The following is a 20612-nucleotide window of genomic DNA, read 5'->3' as shown; positions in this document are numbered from 1 at the left end:
ATACTTTCGAATAGAGGAAAGTCAGAGGAGCGGCTTAGCCAAGATAATCCATGGATGTCATGCATCTCATTTTTGCCTCTATGGGCATTGAGATCATCTTTGGAAACTGGAGGCAAGTTGAGAGAGTTCAGCACGATTTGGCTTGGCATATCAAGGAGACAAATTGACCAGTTAAAAATTATTCGAGAAAGTGCTGTCATCATCTTCGAATTGCTCTTCTGCTGCAATCCTAGTTATCGAGTTCGGTGGGAAAGAGATTATCACTTGAACTTTAGAACATAGAGCGAAGTTTCGCAAACTTGGCGACAAATAGTTTTTGAAATATAAGCAGTTTAATTTGTACAACATCATAACCCTTGCTGAAACTGAACAAATACAAAATATTATTTGGCACCCAGAAAAAGAGAACATACAAACAAACAGATAGATGGATCAGTAGTGTATCAAGGTTCTCACAATCGTGACAGTTAATACAAGACATTAGTGAGTCATTGACACTCTCAGTTAAGGTATTGACCTACTGTCTCCAAACAGTGAGCTCGAAACCAAGCCAGGCAAATCGGCAGATGTTTCAGAAAAAAGTAGAGGTTAGGATACTCGAACCTGCATGAGGTTGGATGGATAAAAAAAAGGGGCAAGTTTCTGTTAAGGCTTCCCTGGGAATCTGACATTTTCAAACAGTATTAAACAAAATAATCCCATTTCTCGAAATTTACCTTGCTTGTAGCTGTACTTCACATATCATGGCGGTCATTGCCTGCCCTGTTCGCGTCACATTTTAATAATCCAGTCCTGAGTAAGAAGTTCCAGTGCATGATGGCTGAGAGCTGCAAGTGCACACCAATCTGCATGATCAGTTGAAAATCAACTTCAAGAATAACTTGAACAATTTCCGTGCTTCACAGCTTATAACAACCTGTGAATTGTCAACCAAATATTTTGCTGAATTGCTTAGCCATAATCCATAATTAATGAAACAAACCTCCAGAGCCCAAAGTACAAACACATGCTAGCCCGTCCACACATAAAATTTTATATGCACGAGTCTCTCTTGACTAAATATTTCCACTAATGAACTGGAATTCCTTGTGTGCTGTCCAGGCATTCTGAAAATTGGGTATCAAGTGCCAATCCGATGATTTTGAGAACCATATTTTTCTAACAAAGTCCCCCCATCATGCATCCAGAGAACAACAGGCCAAATACAATTGAACAAATTTTCCATCGCCTAAAATTACAAGAACAAGAGTCCACTCAACTGCACCCTAAGCTGCATATAGCAAATCATCCTTCTTTGCTAAACAAGTCCTTCCATGAAAGACTTCATGTTCTTCACATCTTCTTTCGAGTCAGGATCCCTTTGTTGGGGTTTCAAAAGCTTCCATAATCCAGCCGGATGTTGGTTTTTAACTTGAACATCACCTGAAAACCTTCCAAACATTTTTTCACATTCTGGATATGGCTTAACATAAAGATTATAGAATCTAAGCCTACTTAGCTTGATCATGGCCTTCAATCCTACCTCATCACCAAGTCCACCTTTTGCACGCAAATACTCTATTACCTTATATCGAGGAACAACCTGCTTCTCAAAACTCACACCCAGATACTCTGGAACATCAACCAAACAACCGACATTCAATCCCACCGTTTTCACTATAAAATCAATCTTCTTCTCAATGTCATCTATTTCATATAAAATTACCCTTGGCTCTTTCCACAATATCTTAAAAGCTTCTCTGCGAATCAACCGATGTTTGCATAAGCAGTCGACTCTAAGTTTCACTTCAAACCCAGCTCTAAATGCTCCCTTACTAAAAATCTTCAATTTGATCGGTTCTCGACATTTCAAAGACCTAATCAAGTCCAAACACCTCGAGAGTTCACCTACTTCCATACCGAGAATCCGAGGCTCTCTAATAATCTCTTTCCTAACCAACTCTTCACTAAAACCCAAATCCTTAAACTCATTGAGCAATGGCATTAGCCTATTTTCAATTCCAAACCCTAAAACCTCAGGAAATGAATTGAAAACGCGGTCAACTCCATCTCTATGAATTCCAATTGGCATCAAGAATTGAATTCTCCTATGTATTTCGCATTCCTTCAAAGCAATCACTCCAGGAAAACCCTCTAAAACCCTCCTCGTAGTACTTTCACTAAACCCTAAACCCTTCAAAACCTTCAAAGTCTCATTAAACCTATCTGGGTCAATCTGGAATTTCTTAGAATGCTCCAAAACAGTTTTGATGAGCAATGGAGGAACACCCAAATCTGCAAATTTTGACAAACCAAATTCCCATCTCTTCAAGAAATCAAAGTCCAACACCCCGGGACAGTCAATGATCAAAGAAACAACGGATTTATGTGGAATCTTGAAGGATGATGTGAGCATACCAAGGGATTTCTCCGTATCATGTAAATTGGAATTCAAAAGAAAATGATTTCGAGAAAGGAAAGTTTGTAGCTGAGAGGGAGGGAAACCGTACCTCTGAAGGAGAGTGGAGAGGGAAATTTGCTTCCTGTAGAGGGATTGATTTGAGGACAAGAAACGGGGTTTTGGTTTAAAGGGTGCTGGGGCGGATGCAGTGAGGTGATGAAGAGTTTCTGTTGGTCGAACCATTGATAGAGGATCCTCAAGCTCGGGTCTGTTACAGTGCAGAGAGACCAAGTTCAGTTGAAAAACTGAGGAGGAACCTCTAAGCAGAAAGCTGTTCGGTCTTATGGCGATGCCTCGATTGTTGTTTGGGAATTTTAGAGCCGCTTGGGCGTCCTGGGCATAAACCACAACTTCTTATAACTATGTCTAGAAACAAAACAAATTTCTAACAATTAAGTTTTACCATGTCATTTTAATTTTATTTTTACAACAAAAGATACAATAAAAATAAATAAATAACAAGAAAAATAAATAAACCTTTATATATTTTTAACTATTAAAAAATTGATATATAAGATGAGATATTTGAAATATCTTATCATAAATATAAAATCTCATAAATAAAAATTAACCAACAAAATAATATTATGTAAAAAGAACTTGAGATTTCTTAAAAACATTTATACATAGAAGTCCCCGCCCTAAACAAAAAGAGAAGAAGAATTCTTAAAGATATAAATTTTTTTTTTCAAGACAAGCACTTTAAGCAAAGAAACTCTATTAAAAACTCTGAAGTCTTTTTCATCTACGCTTAAAGTCTACAAAAAATAAAGCTCTATTGGATCAAGCCTAAACGTCCTATAAGAGTTCTTTAATAATATTTTGAAGACAAATCAAATGTACTATTCAAAGCATCAAATCACCAAATATCGCTTCGCAATACACATCTAAATTTGTATTCTTGTAAAGCACAAATCTTGACTTAATTTCACAAATAAATCAAATTACCATATATCAAATCCAAGGGAAAAAATTGTCTTATTCTTTTGAAATAATATTTTAGATAGTGATTGTACTCGGTCATATATTTAATAAAATCATATATTTGTACATGTATGCTTATTTAATTTCAGGTGCTCAAAATTGTATCTACAATTTTCTAGTAACTGTACTGGGGACATCTCTGCTTCTCATCTCTTACCTTCAAGAAAGAATTTTCAACAATTTCTCGATGGAAACTAGGAAGAACGTGATCACCATTGTCGCTTCCAAAAACAACAAGGCTATTAATTCAATTTGCCAACATACCATTGAAGATTCTCCAACCTCGCCATTGAAAAAAAATCCATCGTCGAGTTATATGCACAAACTAAGCGATTTCGAGCTAGTGTCAGCATCAAATGTGAAAAGGGGGGCATATGAGCTCTCTCCAAATCTGAAGTTATAAGTAACTCCACCACAAAAAATCAAATAGGGTGCATGGATTTTTGTTCAGCACTTAAGGTGACTACTTCGACAATTCACCCATAAAGACCACTCTATGTCGATCACCAAGTAAGGCTTCGAGTTTTGACATTATGTCAGTGATGACAATTGAGACTACATTTTTGAAGGATCAAATGATTAACTTGACAAAATTTGTAGAGGGGCTTTCAACTTCACTCAAGGTAAAAGACCACGATATAGTAAAGCTGATGAATAAACTTGAGAGCATGAACAAGGGAAGCCATATTTTGGCTATTAAGGCTTTGCAGGTGGATCAACTAGATGTCATTGATGATTATACAATTAGAGCTACAAGGAATATTCGTAATATTATTGATGGATGTTGCATGTCGTGGTCTCACAAATTAATTACCTTATCTTAAATAAATAAGATAGTATAAAGCAAGTAAGTGATCGATCCTACAAAAAAGATATAGTCTAGGTCTTTATGTTAAATGATTCAAAGATGGGGGATTTTGAGATTATTTAAACTATGTTAAGGTAAACAAAATAAAGTACTTAAACTAAGTTAAATAAACCGAAATTATTAAGAGAAAAACATTAGTCTGAAGTAAACATCCACTGATGAAAATCAAAACTGGTCATTGAAACGATACGTCAATTGTATTATGAATATTTATCTTTCTTAATATTAGCTAGTTAACTGATCTATAGTATAACTATCCTTAACTATTAAACAACCACAGCGTCTACGCTAGTAATTTAATTTAATGGTAGCCTTAATAACTAAATATGTTGATAAATCTAGACAACATAATTGTCTACAGTCTATATTAGATTTAATTGAATGTGTTTCCTACATGTAACAACACAGATCAGCCATAATTATTAAACTTAGTCGTTTCACAAGTTAAATATCACAACTCTAGTTTTGATAGCAAACTTAGCAATAGATTTGTTAGAATAATAACTTAGAGTTCGCTTTAACAATCAAACTGAACAATCAAAGGAAATAAAAATAGGAAAATATTCATACTCATCATATAAACTTAAAAATAAAAGATAAAATAAATCTCATATTTTTTGAAATCTGAAGGCTTTTGTATCCTTTCAACCAAGAAAAATAATTTAGTTTTGCATGACTATCGAAAATCTAAGGAAGAGAAAAGATGAAAACATAATTTTAGGTGTAGAAAAAAAGGTGAGTCTTTCTTTTTATCTTTCTGGCTATTACCTTTTTCACCTCTCTCTCCTTTCTTTTTATCAGGTAAAAAAAACCCTAAGACCTACCTTCCTACTAGTTTGTTTTTATCAGGAAAGAAAAAAAAAAAGAATCCTTTCCAAAGTAGTCAGTCTATATTTAAGTAATACAACAACTACTTTCCTATAAAAAGGGAAAAATAGCCTTGCATGAAATCTTCAAGCTTTGAATTTGAACTCAATGAAGTTAATTTGCCCATGTAAAGATCTTTTTCATATGAATAAATAATTGTCATATCGGTTTGGATGCTTAGGAAGTAAGTTAGACTTATTTCTTTACAAAACCTTTCTGCTGACAAAATTTATAGGTTGTCTTAGAAAAATCATATTTCTCTCATATGAGCTCCTTTTTACAGAAATTTGGTAGGCTAATAGGTCTTTAAGTAAAAAATCCAACAAACTTGAGTTTGTAACAAATGGATTTCTTTAGCTCAAGATATTCAAGTCATGCTGGTTGAAGGTCAAAATTGACAGAATACAAGACTTGTCTTTGAAGGCTGCGATTTTCATGCTCTTTATTTTTTTTCTTTCTATTTATAGATAAAAGGTATGGATGTTATCTTTCTAATGCCACTAGAATTACTTGATTTCAACCTCTATAACTCAAGTTCTTCGTAAAACATTGATCGAAGGTTAAATTTGTCAATATTCAACACGAGCTGAAACATGATCTGAATTTTATCTCCAAATTACTCCTTTTTAAATCTTACATCCAAAAGTACCTTTAAAACATGAAACAAAAAATATCAAGGCATTTTATATATAAAACATGAGCAAAATACTAGGTAAATGTGGGTAAAACTATCAAATAATATGGTTGCATCAAATACTCTCACACTTAGCTCTTGCTTGTCTTTGAGAAAAGAGAGATAAGGTCAAACTTAAGGAAGTCTAAAGTAAAAAAAAACATAAAAGACTTAGTACAATAACTATAACTAATCTCTCATCAGTGTCCAAAAATATATGTATTATAAACAAGAATACAATAAAGAAAGATAAAAACATGAATTTTCATTCACATGTGAAATTCAAAACTTAATTAATCATTGGGATTTAAATGAAATCTACACCATACCAAAGTGACAGGTCCTGTCATTGATATACACTCCAACACTCATGTGTTTAGGGCTCTCAAATTCAATCAATGAATATGTTCTACCATAAACCTGTTTTTCAATCTTATCTCCATTACTAAAAATATTATAAGTAATACATGAATTAAAAGGTTTTACTTTCGGTTATAATGGGGCTAAGGTTAAGGTGAGGTAAAAGAAAGGAAAAGAAAAAAGGTTAAAACCAAATGAAGTAAAGCATTCTATAAAAATGAATTTTGAAACAAGATATATCATCAAAACACTCAAATTCACCATCTTAAAGCACCAATACTTAAATTCTTTTGATTTCAAGCTCCATCAACATAAAACTTTAAGAACACAATGTAACAACTTTTCTTTCTTTCTTTTTTCCTCAAATGGTCTACCTCTAACAACTTTGCCTATTCTTTTCATCAAGTATCACTTTTTTCTTTCACATAATTTCCAACTATAATTACATGAAATATCAATAAGTATATGCTCTACTAATCATTGGCCATGAGAAAAGGAAAGCATATAAATATTTAAGGCTTATAATATAAGTAAAGCAAAGAAAAGACAAACAAACTTAAAAGGGCTCACTAAGGATAATAAGTTTTGGGTTGACTTTTTGGCTCAAGTGGTTAAAATTCCTAGTGCCTTTATCATCTTCATGTACATATATAATGTAAATGTAATCTCAACAAGATATGAAGCAAGTCCTAGAGATACATATCATTGAAAGAATGCACACATCAAATAATATACTATTGAAGGCTCAAAAGCTTACATTGGTACAACACTATTAAGTCAACATGATATATTTTCAAAGTGAATCTCTAAACTAATTAAACTTTTAAAACTTGTATGCACACTCGTTCATTTGATTTATATTTTTCATATATCTCAACTAATTCTCATACATAATACTTATATTCTCATAAATTAATGGGAGTTCAATAGATAAAACTTAATACTTAAGATTTGAAAACATAGTTTTTTTTTCAAATGTTTATGAGTTTTTCTAATAAAACACACATAAACAACAAAGAAAATAAAAATTCTCCCCCACACTTAAACACAACATTATTCTCAATGTTGAAATAAAAGAAAAGGAGTATGAGAGAATGACAAACATAAAGTAAAATGTGAAAAATAAAAGATAATGAAAAAAAAAAAGCAAATCTGAATTTTTTTTTATATAAGTTGGGTTGGCTCCTAGTAAACACTTTTATTTTATATCATTGGCTCGACATATCGCATGTTCATGCCTCATTGATCGGTTCAACTAACTCTATGAAAGCAGTGAATTCAATCGTCCAACCTTTATAGAAAGTTTTCAATTGATGCTCATTGATCTTGAGCACTTCGTTTGTTTCTACACTTGTAATCTCAACTGCACCATAAGAAAAAATATTAGAAACAACAAAGGGTCAAATCCGATGAGAGCATAACTCACCAGGAAAAAAGTTTCAAATGTGAATGATAAAGAAGGATTTTGTCTCCAACATGAAACTCCTTTCTTGTAATCATTTAGTCATGAAGACTAATGGTCTTTTCTTTATAAATCCTTGCATTCTTATAGGCCTCATTCTGTATCTTTTCCAACTCTAGCAATTGCAACTTCCTTGTAACCCCATGAACATCATAATCAAAGTTGCATTGCTTAATGACCCAAAAAGATTTGTGTTCAAGCTCCATTAGTAGATGACATGCTTTCCTATAAATAATCCTATAAGGTGACGTTCCTATAAGTGATTTATAAGCAATCATATAAGCCCAAAGTGCATCACCAAGTCACAACTCTAATCTCGCTGATTAGATTGCAATGTCTTTTCCAAAATAGACTTAGTTTCTTGATTTAAAATTTCAGCTTGGGCATTCATTTAAGGGTGATAGGCTATGAAAGTTCGATGAGTCATATTGTACTTGCGTAGTAATGTCTCCATTGAACAATTGCAAATATGAGTGTCACAATCACTAATGATAACTTCGAGGATTCCAAACCTGTCAAATATATGAGTCTTGGCAAGATCTAAAATAACCTTAACTACGTTAATTCATAAGGCTTTTGTCTCAATCCATTTGGATATATAATCAACAACAATAAGGATATAAAAATTATCAAAAGAAAAAGAAAATGGATCTATAAAATCAATACCTCAAACATTAAAAAATTCACTTACCAGAATATTAGTTAAAGACATTTGATTCTTATAAGTGATATTACTTGTTTTATGATATTTTTCATATGATTTGCAAAAGTAATATGTATCTTTAAAAATAAAAGGCCAATAGAGACACTTTCAAGTACCTTATAGGCTGTTCTATTTACTCCAAAATGCCCACCACAAGAATGAGCTTGAAAAAAACAAGTGAGAATGGAATGAAATTCATTATATGGCACACATCTTCTAACTACTTCATCCGCACAAAATTCCCACAAATAAAGAGTGTTTGAAAAATAATATTTAGCATAAGCTTATAACTTATCTTTTTGGAATTTAGACAAACCCAAAGGGAATTCTTTGATGACTAAATAGTTCATCAAATCAGCATATCATGGTCTTGTAGAGGAATGTAATAAATACAACTGCTTATTGAGGAATCTCTCTCTTGCTATTTTGGTTTGTGTTTCCTTAGTTCACAGTCGGTTCAAATGATCAGTTGTAAAAGAAAGATCCATTTAATCAATATTGGTTTGGATTCTTTTTTCTTCAAAAGATACCTCAAGGCTGTATGGCCAGTAAAAATAATAAATTTTGTACTAATAAATAGGAACTCAATTTTTCTAGAGTAAACATCACCGCAAACAGTTCTTTTTCATATTCAAGAAGCATATGCGATAACATGCAAATTCTTCCCTATTCTTTTCCCAATGAACACCTTAAGCTCATTATGGGCATTTACACAAGATTGTTGTAATCTTTGAGAAATCTTTGATAAAACATCGATAGAAACCTACATGGCCAAGAAAAGAACGAACCTCCCCACACGCAAGGGGTAAGACATTAATGAAATAACATCTATTTTATCTTTATCAACTTCTAAACTACGTGAAGACACAGCATACCCAAGAACTATTACTTGTTCTACTATAAAATAACAATTTTCATAGTTCAAGATAAGATTAGTTTCAATGTATCTTTTAAAGACTAATGATAAATTTACTAAACACTTATCAAAAGTATCACCATACACCGTGAAAACATCCATGAAAACCTCAATTATTCTTTCAACATAGTTAGAAAAAAATATCCATCATGCATCTTTGAAAAGTTGCAAATGCATTACACAATCCAAAGGGAATTCTCTTATATACATATGTATCAAATCAACATGTAAAGTAGTATTTTCTTAATCTTCAAGATTAATAACAATATAATTATATCAGATATATCTATTAAGAAAGTAATAAAAAAACTTACATGCTAGGCATTCAAGCATTTGATTCATGAATGGTAATAAGAAATGATCTTTGTATGTAACAAGATTGAGCTTTCTATAATTAATTACATTCTCCAATCACTTGAGATGCAAATAGGAATGAGTTCATCATCTTTGCTCTTTACCATCATGATTCATGTATTTTTGGGCACCACATGGATTGACGCCACTCATTTACTATCCTTGATGGGGTAAATGAATCATGCATCTAATAGTTTTACAATTTCAGCTTTTACTACCTCTATCATAAGTGGATTAAACCTTTTTTGCAATTCCCTTGTTGGTTTCGTATTGTCCTCTAATGGTATATGATGCATACACATTGAGGGACTAATGCCCTTGATATCGGCTAAAGTCCAACCAATAATTGTTTAGTGATCACGTAACAATTTCACTAACTTTTTCTCTTGCGCACTTGTCAGACCTTTTGCTATGATAATAAGGAGTGTATTGTTGTCGCCATTGAATACATACTTCAAATTATCGGGCAATTTGATCCTTATTTTTATTTTATTTTGTTAAAGATATTTTTCTTTTCAATTTCACTTTAATAAAAAAATTATTTTTATTTTTTTAATATCAATTTTTATCCTGATTCTTTTGATTTTTGGTCCTTTTACTAAATTGATTTTCTTTTCAATTTAACATTTCAATCAAATATAAGATTTATTTTGTATTTCAATTTTGATCTTTATTTTTTTAATTGTTATTTTTTATTTTAAATCCTTTTGTATAATTGAATTTATTTTTTTAATTTTATCCTTTAATATTTGATTGATTAAGAGTTGAGCTTCATGATTTTTTTAGATATGGTGCTTTGAGTCTAATAATACGGGTTACAAGTTTGAAAAATTAACACGAGTTGATAGTTATTGTTTAAAATAGGTTCTAAAATTTTTGTAATTTTTTTATTAAATTATTTCAATCTCATAATTTAAGCTGCAGGTTTGATATTATATTTTGAATTAGCTCGACTTTTATTACCAGGGTTATAGGTTTATCCTGGTAATTTTGGTTGATAAATTCTATAAGCCAGGGACTTGATTGATAATGAATATACAAGTCTGTGACTAAATTGAGATTTCCCGGTAATATAACTTTACTCTCTCCCTCTCTCTGTTGTCACTCTTCCCAACCAACCCGAACCGCCCCTCCTCCCAGGCGGCCGCAGGGGGCAGCAACGGTTACTCCAGACACCGGAAAACAGCAGCAACTAGCAACAACAGCAGCCAACGGCACGACGGTGGTGCCAGCAACCTTCATCGTCTCCAATCTCCCTCGCAGGGCTCATACCAACCTACAATGGTATACCTTCTGTCATCCCTCTTCTTTGCTATCTTCATTTCTATTTTTTTGCTTTATTTCCATCCTTTCCCTTCTTTATTATTATTATTGTTGTTGTTGTTGTTGGGAGTAGCTGTTTTGCCGGAGACTGCCTAGTTTGTGTATTTCCGGCGAAGGAGATATTGTCAATACCCCTAAACTGTAATTGTTGTGTGTGTGTGTGTGTGTTGTCAGTTGATGGAAAGCCCAGATAAAAGCTCTTCTTCTTATCAATTACAAAGCCCTGGGTGGAGTTCTTCAACGCTGCCTCCATCAGTAACGCGGCTGTGGAGACCAGCTACTCAGCGAAACCTGAGAAACCAATGGTCAAAGTTGGCCTCTTACAGGTTACAATGGGTCTCTTCCTCTTCTACTGGAAGATCACATGCTACTTCTCTTGTTAACACTTATCTCTCGCTAAGGTATTGCCAGCTAATCTTCTTTGTCCTTTGTAGTTCCTTTCTTTTGGTTCTATTGTGGTATTTTTTGTTGCGGTGATTTTTTTTTCTGTGAATTGTTTTTGTGTGTATTTGATTTTTTTTAATTAATTATAGAGTGTCATATAATGGTCGAATTTGTATTCAGATACATACCTTCAATGGAGCTTGGTGTTTTAAGCGACATGCTTGATCTTCGAAAGAAAGCTAGTTCAAAGTTGCTTAAACAGCTGGTCATTTTTCTCCTCTAGTTCTTGTTTGGTATTGAATTGAAACAAAATTCTTGTGCAAATATGTTAAGCATGAATTTGCCTTGACTCCGCACTTATAGCCTTGTACTTGATCTTATCTCCTTTTCTTTTCCCCCCGATAGGAGCTTTATAGGAGCAAACTCTTGTCATCTTACAGGGATTTGGTATGTACACTTTGGTATACTTAATTTTTTTTAGTAATTGTGAATGTGTCTTAGCATGTAACTAAAAAAAAACAAAAAACATTTTATTGATAACAAACTATTTTGCAGTAATATTGAGTTATGGTACGGAGCCAACCTTCTGCTTGAATTTTGTAGATCCCCAAATTGTGAGGAAGAATCATATAATGAAAAATATTTTATAGCATTATAAGACTTTTCCATATGTTCAGTAATGCATGTCCTTTGTATATAGACCTGATCATACTTAGTATTATAGAGGAGGAATTTCTGATACCTTTAAAATGTTTCAAGTAAAATACTCAAGCTACTAAAATTTTGTATTTAGTAGGATAGAGTAAGTTCTTGATATATTCTCTATTCTTTACTAAGCTAAGCTAAATACAGAATGAAGGCCTCTTATAGCACTATGACCTAAAATTTGACAATAGGATTTTATGAATCCAACCGCAGTATGCATGTGTTCTTCAATGTCTTGGAGAATGATCCTTATTTCCACTCTTGATATTAAGAAAGGAAATAAGGATGACATCTGATTTAGTTGCCATCATAACAAGGGTCAAACAACTACACAATTGAATGAACATTGAAATCTTTTCTAAGACCCAACGTTGGGCATTTTTTGCTGAGTAAATATCTTAGATTAAAATCTCAAGAACTTTTTCTAAATAATTTGGTTTGGTTGTATTTATTGTATTTGTTGTGAGATTTTCTGTAGGTTGCTGTTGTAACTTACATGGTCAACACTAGTAGATCTATGAGATGTTATGTCAAAGGGACAAGCAGCAGTCCACTTGTACAATTTTCATGTAGTTCTGAGGATAAAAATGATGCTGGTGATGGTGGCGGGATCCCAGTTTTTGCATTTTGGTCAATCTCTTCTTTTGGTATGTGAATATCCCCAAATCTTCAACACTTTGGCCATTGTTTGTCAAGTTTTGATTTGGCCATTCCTATTAATGGTATGGTGTTACTATTTTTGTTTAAAATCTTCAAAACTTTGCCCAGTGTTTGTCAAGTTTTGATGTGGCCATTTCTATTAATGATATGATGTTACTATCTTTTTTAATGAACAACATATGACATTAACAATGTGTCATCTATTTTATATCTTTATTTTTTAGCCATGTCTACTTTTTTTTTTTTTTGAATTTTATTAAGTTCTAATTTCAATCATCAATGAGTAGAATGTAATACAACAACAACAACAACAACAGTAACAACTATAAAGCCCAAACTAGTTAATATGGATCCTTCTCCACCATTCAACTCCACCATAAACCAAATCCACTTCAGTATCAAGAGATTTTAGATCCTTTGATACCAGTCCCACCCACCATCTTAACTCCCAGTCTTCCCATTTCCCACCGTTCAGCAGCTTGTAATATGCAGCTTAGGAATTTTTTGGGTGGATCCATGGCCATCCATTTTCTGGGATTTTTTATTTTGAAATATAAAACAACCCTTTTCATCCACTTGATTGATATTTTTTATAACATGTGTTAGAGTGTTGAAGAGAGAGAACAGGTCTAAAAAGTGGAAAACTGGATGAGCAATTCCACATTAAATAGACTCCAAAATTTCAGATTTCAAGCATTGATGGGTGGCTAATTGATTAGTTGTCAATTATTATTTTTTGTCCCAACATTTCTGTCCAGTTCTTTTCATTAGGTTGTATCTCGAAATGTCTTTTCATTTTAAATGTTAAAGAAATGTCTGTTAGTTTTTCACACCATTGGTTAATGATTTTAATCTTTGAATGATTTCAGAGCAGTTAGCAGATGAGCTTGTTCTAATGTTTATATCTGAATTAAGTTTAAAGGTACATGTTGGTTGTTTTCCCACGATGAAATACCATGTGATTTGGTCTTTGGATTCAAGGATCTCTCTTTGTTTGGGATTCTTATTTGCAATTTTCTTGGGTATTCTTTGGCTTTCGCAGCGCTTGCTTGTTGTGGAGTTATTCACCATTAGTTGTGAAGCTCTGGAAGTTAATGAGTTTTGTTGGTTAAATGAGCTTTATCCTGGAGAATTTGATGATTTGAGAAAATGCAACTTGTTTTCCGAGGATACTTGCGGACCAGTCCCTCCAAGACTGATGGAAGGGAAATATGATATGCCTCCCTTAAAATTTAATAGTCAACCAAACCATGAGAATTTGCAGGTATATGGCTGATTTATTTTCATAAAATGTTCTAATATGTACATTGAAATGTTATACTTGCATTATCAAATAACCCGCACCAAGTAGATTGAAACTCCTAAGGGTACACAACATATTATTTCATTCCTAACTGTTAGCCATGCAACAGATATTGTCCTGTTATATATTTCACTTATTTGCTAATATGATTCCATTTACGTGATTTATGCCAACTGCTCAAGTACATTGCATTACAGGTTTATCTAACAACATGGCTTGAAGAGCTGAACATAGACACCCATAGGTAAGCTCAAGCTATTTAAATGTCCTTTTCTAATATAGGATTAACATCAAATATCACCCTTGATATTTATTGTAGCTGTAACTTTATTTATGAAAACTAAAGTAAAGAAATTAGTAATTTATTTTGCCACTCTGAAAATCTTTTCAATAGTTATATTCAATGCACTTGTTTAATTGTTTATTCGTGTTGATCTGAATTAGTTGTGTATTCTTTCTGTAGGGTCGATGAAATGTTTGCAATTCTTGAGGAGGAAATGCATGTTCGTCTTTCATAGTCTCATTTCCTAGTAAAAGAACCATAATGAAATGACATCATTTACCTATCCTCTGAACCGTCTGGACCAAAGTTTTGAGTCTCTTAAGAAGGCAACTGTTGCAGCCACACAAGGATTTGCAAAATACATGAAGCTGAACTTTAGCCAAGGTAACAGGCTACAGGAGCAGGAAAATAGTTACTTACCTAAGGAGACATCAACTGCCCCATTAATCCTGTTGTTGCCACGTTATTAGGAACTTCCCAAGGCGCATCTGCGATGATCTCATGAGGTGGTTGTGCTACAAGAAGAATGCTAAAGTCAAGTGCTTTGAGAGGGCCATAGATGGCAAGGACAGCCTTGATGTGGTGAATATATCGGTACCAAATTTATGGTTTTTAAGAAAGATTGTTGAGTATATTTATTTATTCTAGAAGCCTGCCGCCTGCCGCCTGCCGCCTGCCTGCCATGTTCATTATAGTTGTCTTTTATATGTGTGCTCATTGGCTAAGCTGTCTGTTATATCAAAGTTGTGTTGATCTTTTGGCAAAATATAAGATTAGGTCCGATCCGAAGCAAGCCTGAATAATATAATTTCAAGTTTGGTTAGTGAAATTTATGATGTATGCTGCAGCAAGCATTGTGCACTCTCATTTTGTGGACGGGAGTGTTTGATTTTTTGTTTCATCATGATTTTCAAAATCAAGCATTGTTGCCCTCTCATTTTGTGGACCTATGTCCTGTAGAATCCTTGCTTGGTATTTTTTACGTAGAGCACGTTGAAAATATTGATATACATGGAAACACGTTTCCAAGTTCTCCCAACCCTCCACAATATTGAAAATAATTTTCAATGCAGGTAGACTTTCTTTTAGCATTAGACTCTACACTAATTTTCATTGAAGCACAAAATTTAACAGAACCATTAATGAAAAGAATTTCACCAACCAATGTTGTCAAAAAAAAAAAAAACAAATTGACTTTTAAAATCTTACAAATTTGTAAGTTAACTGTATCTAACATGTCAAATCAGATTAAAACTCGAAAATTAATAAAATTAGTCAAACTCGGTAAAATCAAATTAATTATATGAGTTTGAAAAAAATATAAAATTGTGCATTCTGGTAATCTGTACCTTAACATTTTTATTGTTTTAAATTTGTATCTTTCAAAATTTATGCAATTTGATAATCAAGGGCTTGATTTTGACTATAATTATTATAATCTTTTTAATGATATAAGTTATTTGTGGATTTCATTTCTGTAAAATTAAAATACCTATTCATTATTCATAATTTTTTATGTAAACTATTAACATATCAATTGATATATTACTCTGTTTTAGCCGGTAAATATATAGAATAAAAGTTGTAAATTAACATGCTTAACTCTTGGAGTAATTAATGTTAAATGGTCTATCGAAATTTGAAGGGACTCTCTTGTAAATGACGAAGTAAGTGAGTCGATTTGTCCAAGAAGTAGAGGTTTCAATTTGAATAAAATAAAGATGTTTGGACTTTTCTATTATCTATTTTATTTTTATTTTAATTGCGTTATATTGTTAATTATTACTTGATTGAAATTGTTAATATATAATTAGTTAAAATATTTTACTTACGATTTTACTATTCGAGTATATATTGTATATTCCGTATCATGTCAAAAAAGCATTTTTGACAACCTTGGCACCAACCATTCACAAACACCAAATTCAAAGAGTTAGATGCACATGTGCATATAAATTCTAGTAGTATATATCTATAGAATTAGGTATATACCAGAAAGTTTAAGTTCCAACCCCAATAAACTTTTATTTGTTTTTTTAAATTGAAAAACATGTTATAAACATATCAGATATGTTATTTAGACTAGGGAAAAGTAATAATATGCTTTAATACTAATGTTGAATAAAATAATATAAGGGAGAAATAAAATAAAAAAAATAAAAGAGAAACAAAATAAACATGTACTAGAAGATTCGTGTCACTACTTTAAGCATAATCATAATAAATAATAAAAGAACTACGCTTTTTGTTCAATGTCTAAGTATAATTTATTTGTAGAAACAATTCTTCTAAGAATAAATACAGAGTTTGCTTTGAGAGAGAACATTTATTTATTTTTTATTTTTAATTTCTCCTTTGTTACTTCTTTGTTGTTGTTAACATACATATATTTACAACATTGAAGAGTTACAATCGTTGACCATTATTATCAAGACAAGTTGAGAATAATAAGAGGTTTAACTTATTAGTTAGCTAACATTCTCTCTCTCTCTCTCTCTCTCTCTCTCTCTCTCTCTCTATATATATATATATATATATATATATGTGGCAATGTCAAATAGTTAATGTAGAGATTACAACACTATAATATGCCCCCTCAAACTAAGGCTGGAGATTTTACTTGAAGTTTAAATTGAGGAGCAGTAAAGGAGGAAGCAGAAAGAGGTTTTGTGAGAACATCTGTAAGCTAATCCTTAGAAGAAACAAAACGAATCTGAATGGCTTTTATAGCAACCCTGTTATGAAAATAATAATAATCAACCTCAATATGTTTAGTACGAGCATGAAAGATAGGTTTGACAAACAAGTAAGTAGGACCCAAATTATCACACCAAATCATAGAGAGAACATTTATTTATTTTTAATTTCTTCTTTGTTACTTCTTTGTTGTTATCGTTAACATACATGTATTTACAACGTTGAAGAGTTACAATCATTGACCATTATTATCATGACAAGTTGAGAATAATAAGAGGCTTAACTTATTAGTTAGCCAACATTCATTCTCTCTCTCTCTCTCTCTCTCTCTCCCTATATATATATATATATATATATATATATATATGTTTGAGGGAGGATATTATAGTGTTGTAATCTGGCAATGTCAAATAGTTAATGTAGAGATTACAACACTATAATATGCCCCCTCAAACTGAGGCTGGAGATTTTACTTAAAGTTTAAACTGAGGAGCAGTAAAGGAGGAAGCAGAGAGAGGTTTTGTGAGAACACTGCAAGCTAATCCTTAGAAGAAATAAAGCAAATCTGAATGGCTTTTGTAGCAACTCTGTCATGAAAAAAATAATAATCAACCTCAACATATTTAGTATGAGCATGAAAGATAGGTTTGACAAACAAGTAAGTAGGACCCAAATTATCACACCAAATCATAGGCACTGAAGAGGAGTAATCTACAGATCTGACAATAAATATTGAAGCCATATGACCTCAGAAGTGCCATAAGCTAAGGCTTTATATTTAGCTTCAATAGAAGATCGAGCAACAGTACGTTGTTTCCCAGACTTTCAGGAAATTGGTGATTGGCTAAAAAAAAAGGATAGCCACCCGTAGATTTACGATTATCAACATTACTAGCCTAATCAGCATCTGTAAAACCATGCAAGGAAAAAAGAGAGCTATGCGTGATGTGAAGACCAAAGGAGGTAGTACCTTTAAGATAACATATAATGCATTTAATGACAGCCCAATGTGAATATACAGGAGCATGCATATACTAATAGACTTTGTTGAAAATGTGTAGGATCAGAGAACAAACAATCTGATATGACAGTAACCTTTGATGTAGAAATAGGAGTATGAATAGGCTTGTAAGAGGATATACATGTTTAGTGAAAAATGTCAAGAACATATTTATCTTGCCTTAGCATGAGACCTAAAGGAGTAGGATGAACCTTAATGCCCAAAAAATAATGAATAGCTTTTAAATCCCGAAGCTTAAACTCTAAGCTCGACACCTAAATCAATATGTGAAGTAAGATTGGGTTGCTTTCGATTAATAGAATATCATCAACATAGATTAGAAGATAAAAAATATCATCAACCTTCGAAGCATGAACAATAAGGTGTTAACCTTCGAAGCATGAAAGCTAATAGAGATGAGATAATCATTAAGTTGAGTGTACCATGCTTAAGAAGCTTGTTTCAAGCCATATAAGGATTTATGCAATCGACACACATGAGAAGAGAGAATTGAGTCAACAAAACTTGGAGGTTGTTGTATATAGACCTCTTTGTCAAGTGTCCCATTAAGAAAGACATTATGAATATCAAGTTGATTAATTTTCCAACCATGAGACACCGTAACTGTGAAAATTAATTGAATAATGGCTTGCTTAATAATAGAAGTGAAAGTCTCAAAGTAATCAATACCTTCCAGTTGACAAAAGCCTCAAATAACCAATCGAGTCTTATAACATTCAATGCTCATTGAAGGATGAAAAGGAATCAAGGACCAAGTGTCATTGGAATGTAGCACTTGAATTTCAACCTTCATAGCATCACGCTAAGCATTGTACTTATCAGCATCAGAAAAGGTAAGTGGTTTTTAGGTAGGAGGCGAAACAACCTGAGAGGTAGGAGTGTTAGTGGTGGCGATAAAAGCAGTCAGATTGGTTGTCTTCAACTGTCGCGGATGAAGAACCATAGGATGCCTACTAACCATAGGTGGTGATGCAGGTAGAGGTGATTGTGAAGGAGGATCTTGCTGCAATGAATAAAAGGACAGGTCAACAACTAAACTTAGCCTATCAGTAGTAGCAGAGGCAGAGCTTGCAAACAATGGTGAAACAATAGTAGGACAACCAGGAGAACCAACAATAATAGTTCTAATATGCTGTAAAGTAGAGGGGGCTAAACCTGTACCTGCAGTATGATTATTAAATAAACATGCATATAGTGATGGATGAGGGAAATTATCGAGTTGTTGTAGGTGAGCAGAAACAAGTGTATGAGAGGGAGGGGCATGCAAGTGGATAAGCTAAGAGGAGGTAATCATAGGAGAGTGAAACAGTGAGCAGATGAGGAGATTGGGTAGAAGAGTAGGGTCAAATGGAGAGTGAGAGGTAGATTATGCAATTTGTTTAAATCTGTTAAAAGAAAAAATATGTTCATGAAAACAGATATGATGAGAGATATAAACACGTTGAGATGCGATGTCAAGAGAACGATAACCAAGATGAGAAGAGCAATATCGTAAAAACACATATGGAGAGGAGAGAAAAATCTAATTTATGATTATAATAGGGATGCAAAAACAGAAAACAACGACACCCAAATGTACGCAAAAAATGATAATCAAGAGACATTTGAAAAAGACAATCATAAGAAGATCTATTGTCTAGGACAACAATAGGCATTTGATTGATAAGATAAACTAAGGTTTTAAAAGCATAATTCTAAAATTGTAATGGGTGTTTTACACTGTCTTAAAAGAGTAAGATTAGTTTCCATAATATGCCTATGTCGATGTTCAACTGTTCCATTTTGTTCATTAGTATGAGGACAAATCAAATGATAATAAATACTAATAGTCTGAAAGAAAGTGGATAACTTGTAGTATTAACTACCCAAACTAGTTTGAACAAATTTAATTTTTAGCAAAAATTGACGCTCAACGAGAGTTTGAAATTGATGAAAAACAGAGAAAACATCAGACTTCACAACAAGAGGATAATACCATATATATTTTGTATAAGCATCAACAAAAATAACAAAATTGCAAAAACCATTAGATGAAAAGACAGGAGCAGGATCCCAAACATCACTAAAAATTAATTCAAGTGGAGCATAAGTTTTGTGACTCGTAGGTCCTAAAGACAAATGCATTGATTTTTCTAATGGACAAACTTGACACTAAAAATTAAAGCGTTTAGAGCTACAAGCAATTTTATTTTTTGAGGCTAAAAAATTGAAAATATAGAAGATAGGATGACCTAGTCGACAATGACATAGATCAACAGAAACAGACATGTAATGAGACCAATAAGCTTAAGGAATTGGCATGGCAGAAGACTCGAACACAACATAGAGATCATCTTTACTCTGACTGAGAAGTAGCAATACCTTAGTGTTGAGATCCTTGATATAAAACACAAATGGGTGAAATTTAAAATAAACATTGTTATCAAGATAAAATTTCTAAAGAGAAAGCAAAGGTTTTTGAATACGTGGGATATAAAGAACTTTAGAAAAAGTGAAGGTATAATGCGGTGTATTTAACTTAGTATGACCAATATTAGATATGAGAAGTCCCTTACCATCACCAACATGCAAGTGATCATTATTAAGATATGGTTCGAACCCCTTCAGAT

General features: G+C 32.7%; 2 protein-coding genes across 4 annotated transcripts; one reads left to right on the top strand and one right to left on the bottom strand.

Annotated features, from left to right (window-relative positions):
- Positions 1 to 289: 289 nt before the first annotated feature.
- Positions 290 to 2780, bottom strand: LOC133674737 (transcription termination factor MTERF15, mitochondrial). Of its 3 annotated transcripts, none has more exons than XM_062095944.1 (3): positions 917 to 2780; positions 717 to 827; positions 290 to 603 (listed from the first exon to the last, which is right to left on the bottom strand). In XM_062095944.1, exon 1 carries the CDS (start codon positions 2621 to 2623, stop codon positions 1298 to 1300), a length of 1326 nt encoding a protein of 441 aa, XP_061951928.1. In that variant the 5' UTR covers positions 2624 to 2780; the 3' UTR covers positions 290 to 603; positions 717 to 827; positions 917 to 1297. The 3 variants fall into 3 exon arrangements, with proteins under 3 accessions (XP_061951928.1, XP_061951929.1, XP_061951927.1); XM_062095945.1 differs by having other exon boundaries at positions 717 to 845; positions 983 to 2780; XM_062095943.1 differs by having other exon boundaries at positions 717 to 2780.
- Positions 2781 to 10699: 7919 nt separating this feature from the next.
- LOC133673738 (uncharacterized) lies at positions 10700 to 15114 on the top strand. The gene is made up of 9 exons (XM_062094614.1): positions 10700 to 10911; positions 11125 to 11351; positions 11515 to 11599; positions 11740 to 11781; positions 12518 to 12686; positions 13569 to 13621; positions 13742 to 13963; positions 14200 to 14246; positions 14466 to 15114. The coding sequence occupies exons 1-9, from the start codon at positions 10909 to 10911 to the stop codon at positions 14518 to 14520; spliced, it is 903 nt and encodes a 300-aa protein (XP_061950598.1). The 5' UTR covers positions 10700 to 10908; the 3' UTR covers positions 14521 to 15114.
- Positions 15115 to 20612: the final 5498 nt, after the last annotated feature.

The sequence above is a fragment of the Populus nigra genome, chromosome 15 (genome assembly GCF_951802175.1).
Source record: "Populus nigra chromosome 15, ddPopNigr1.1, whole genome shotgun sequence".
Taxonomy (NCBI): Eukaryota; Viridiplantae; Streptophyta; class Magnoliopsida; order Malpighiales; family Salicaceae; genus Populus; species Populus nigra.
This window is presented reverse-complemented; position numbering and strand designations above follow the sequence as displayed.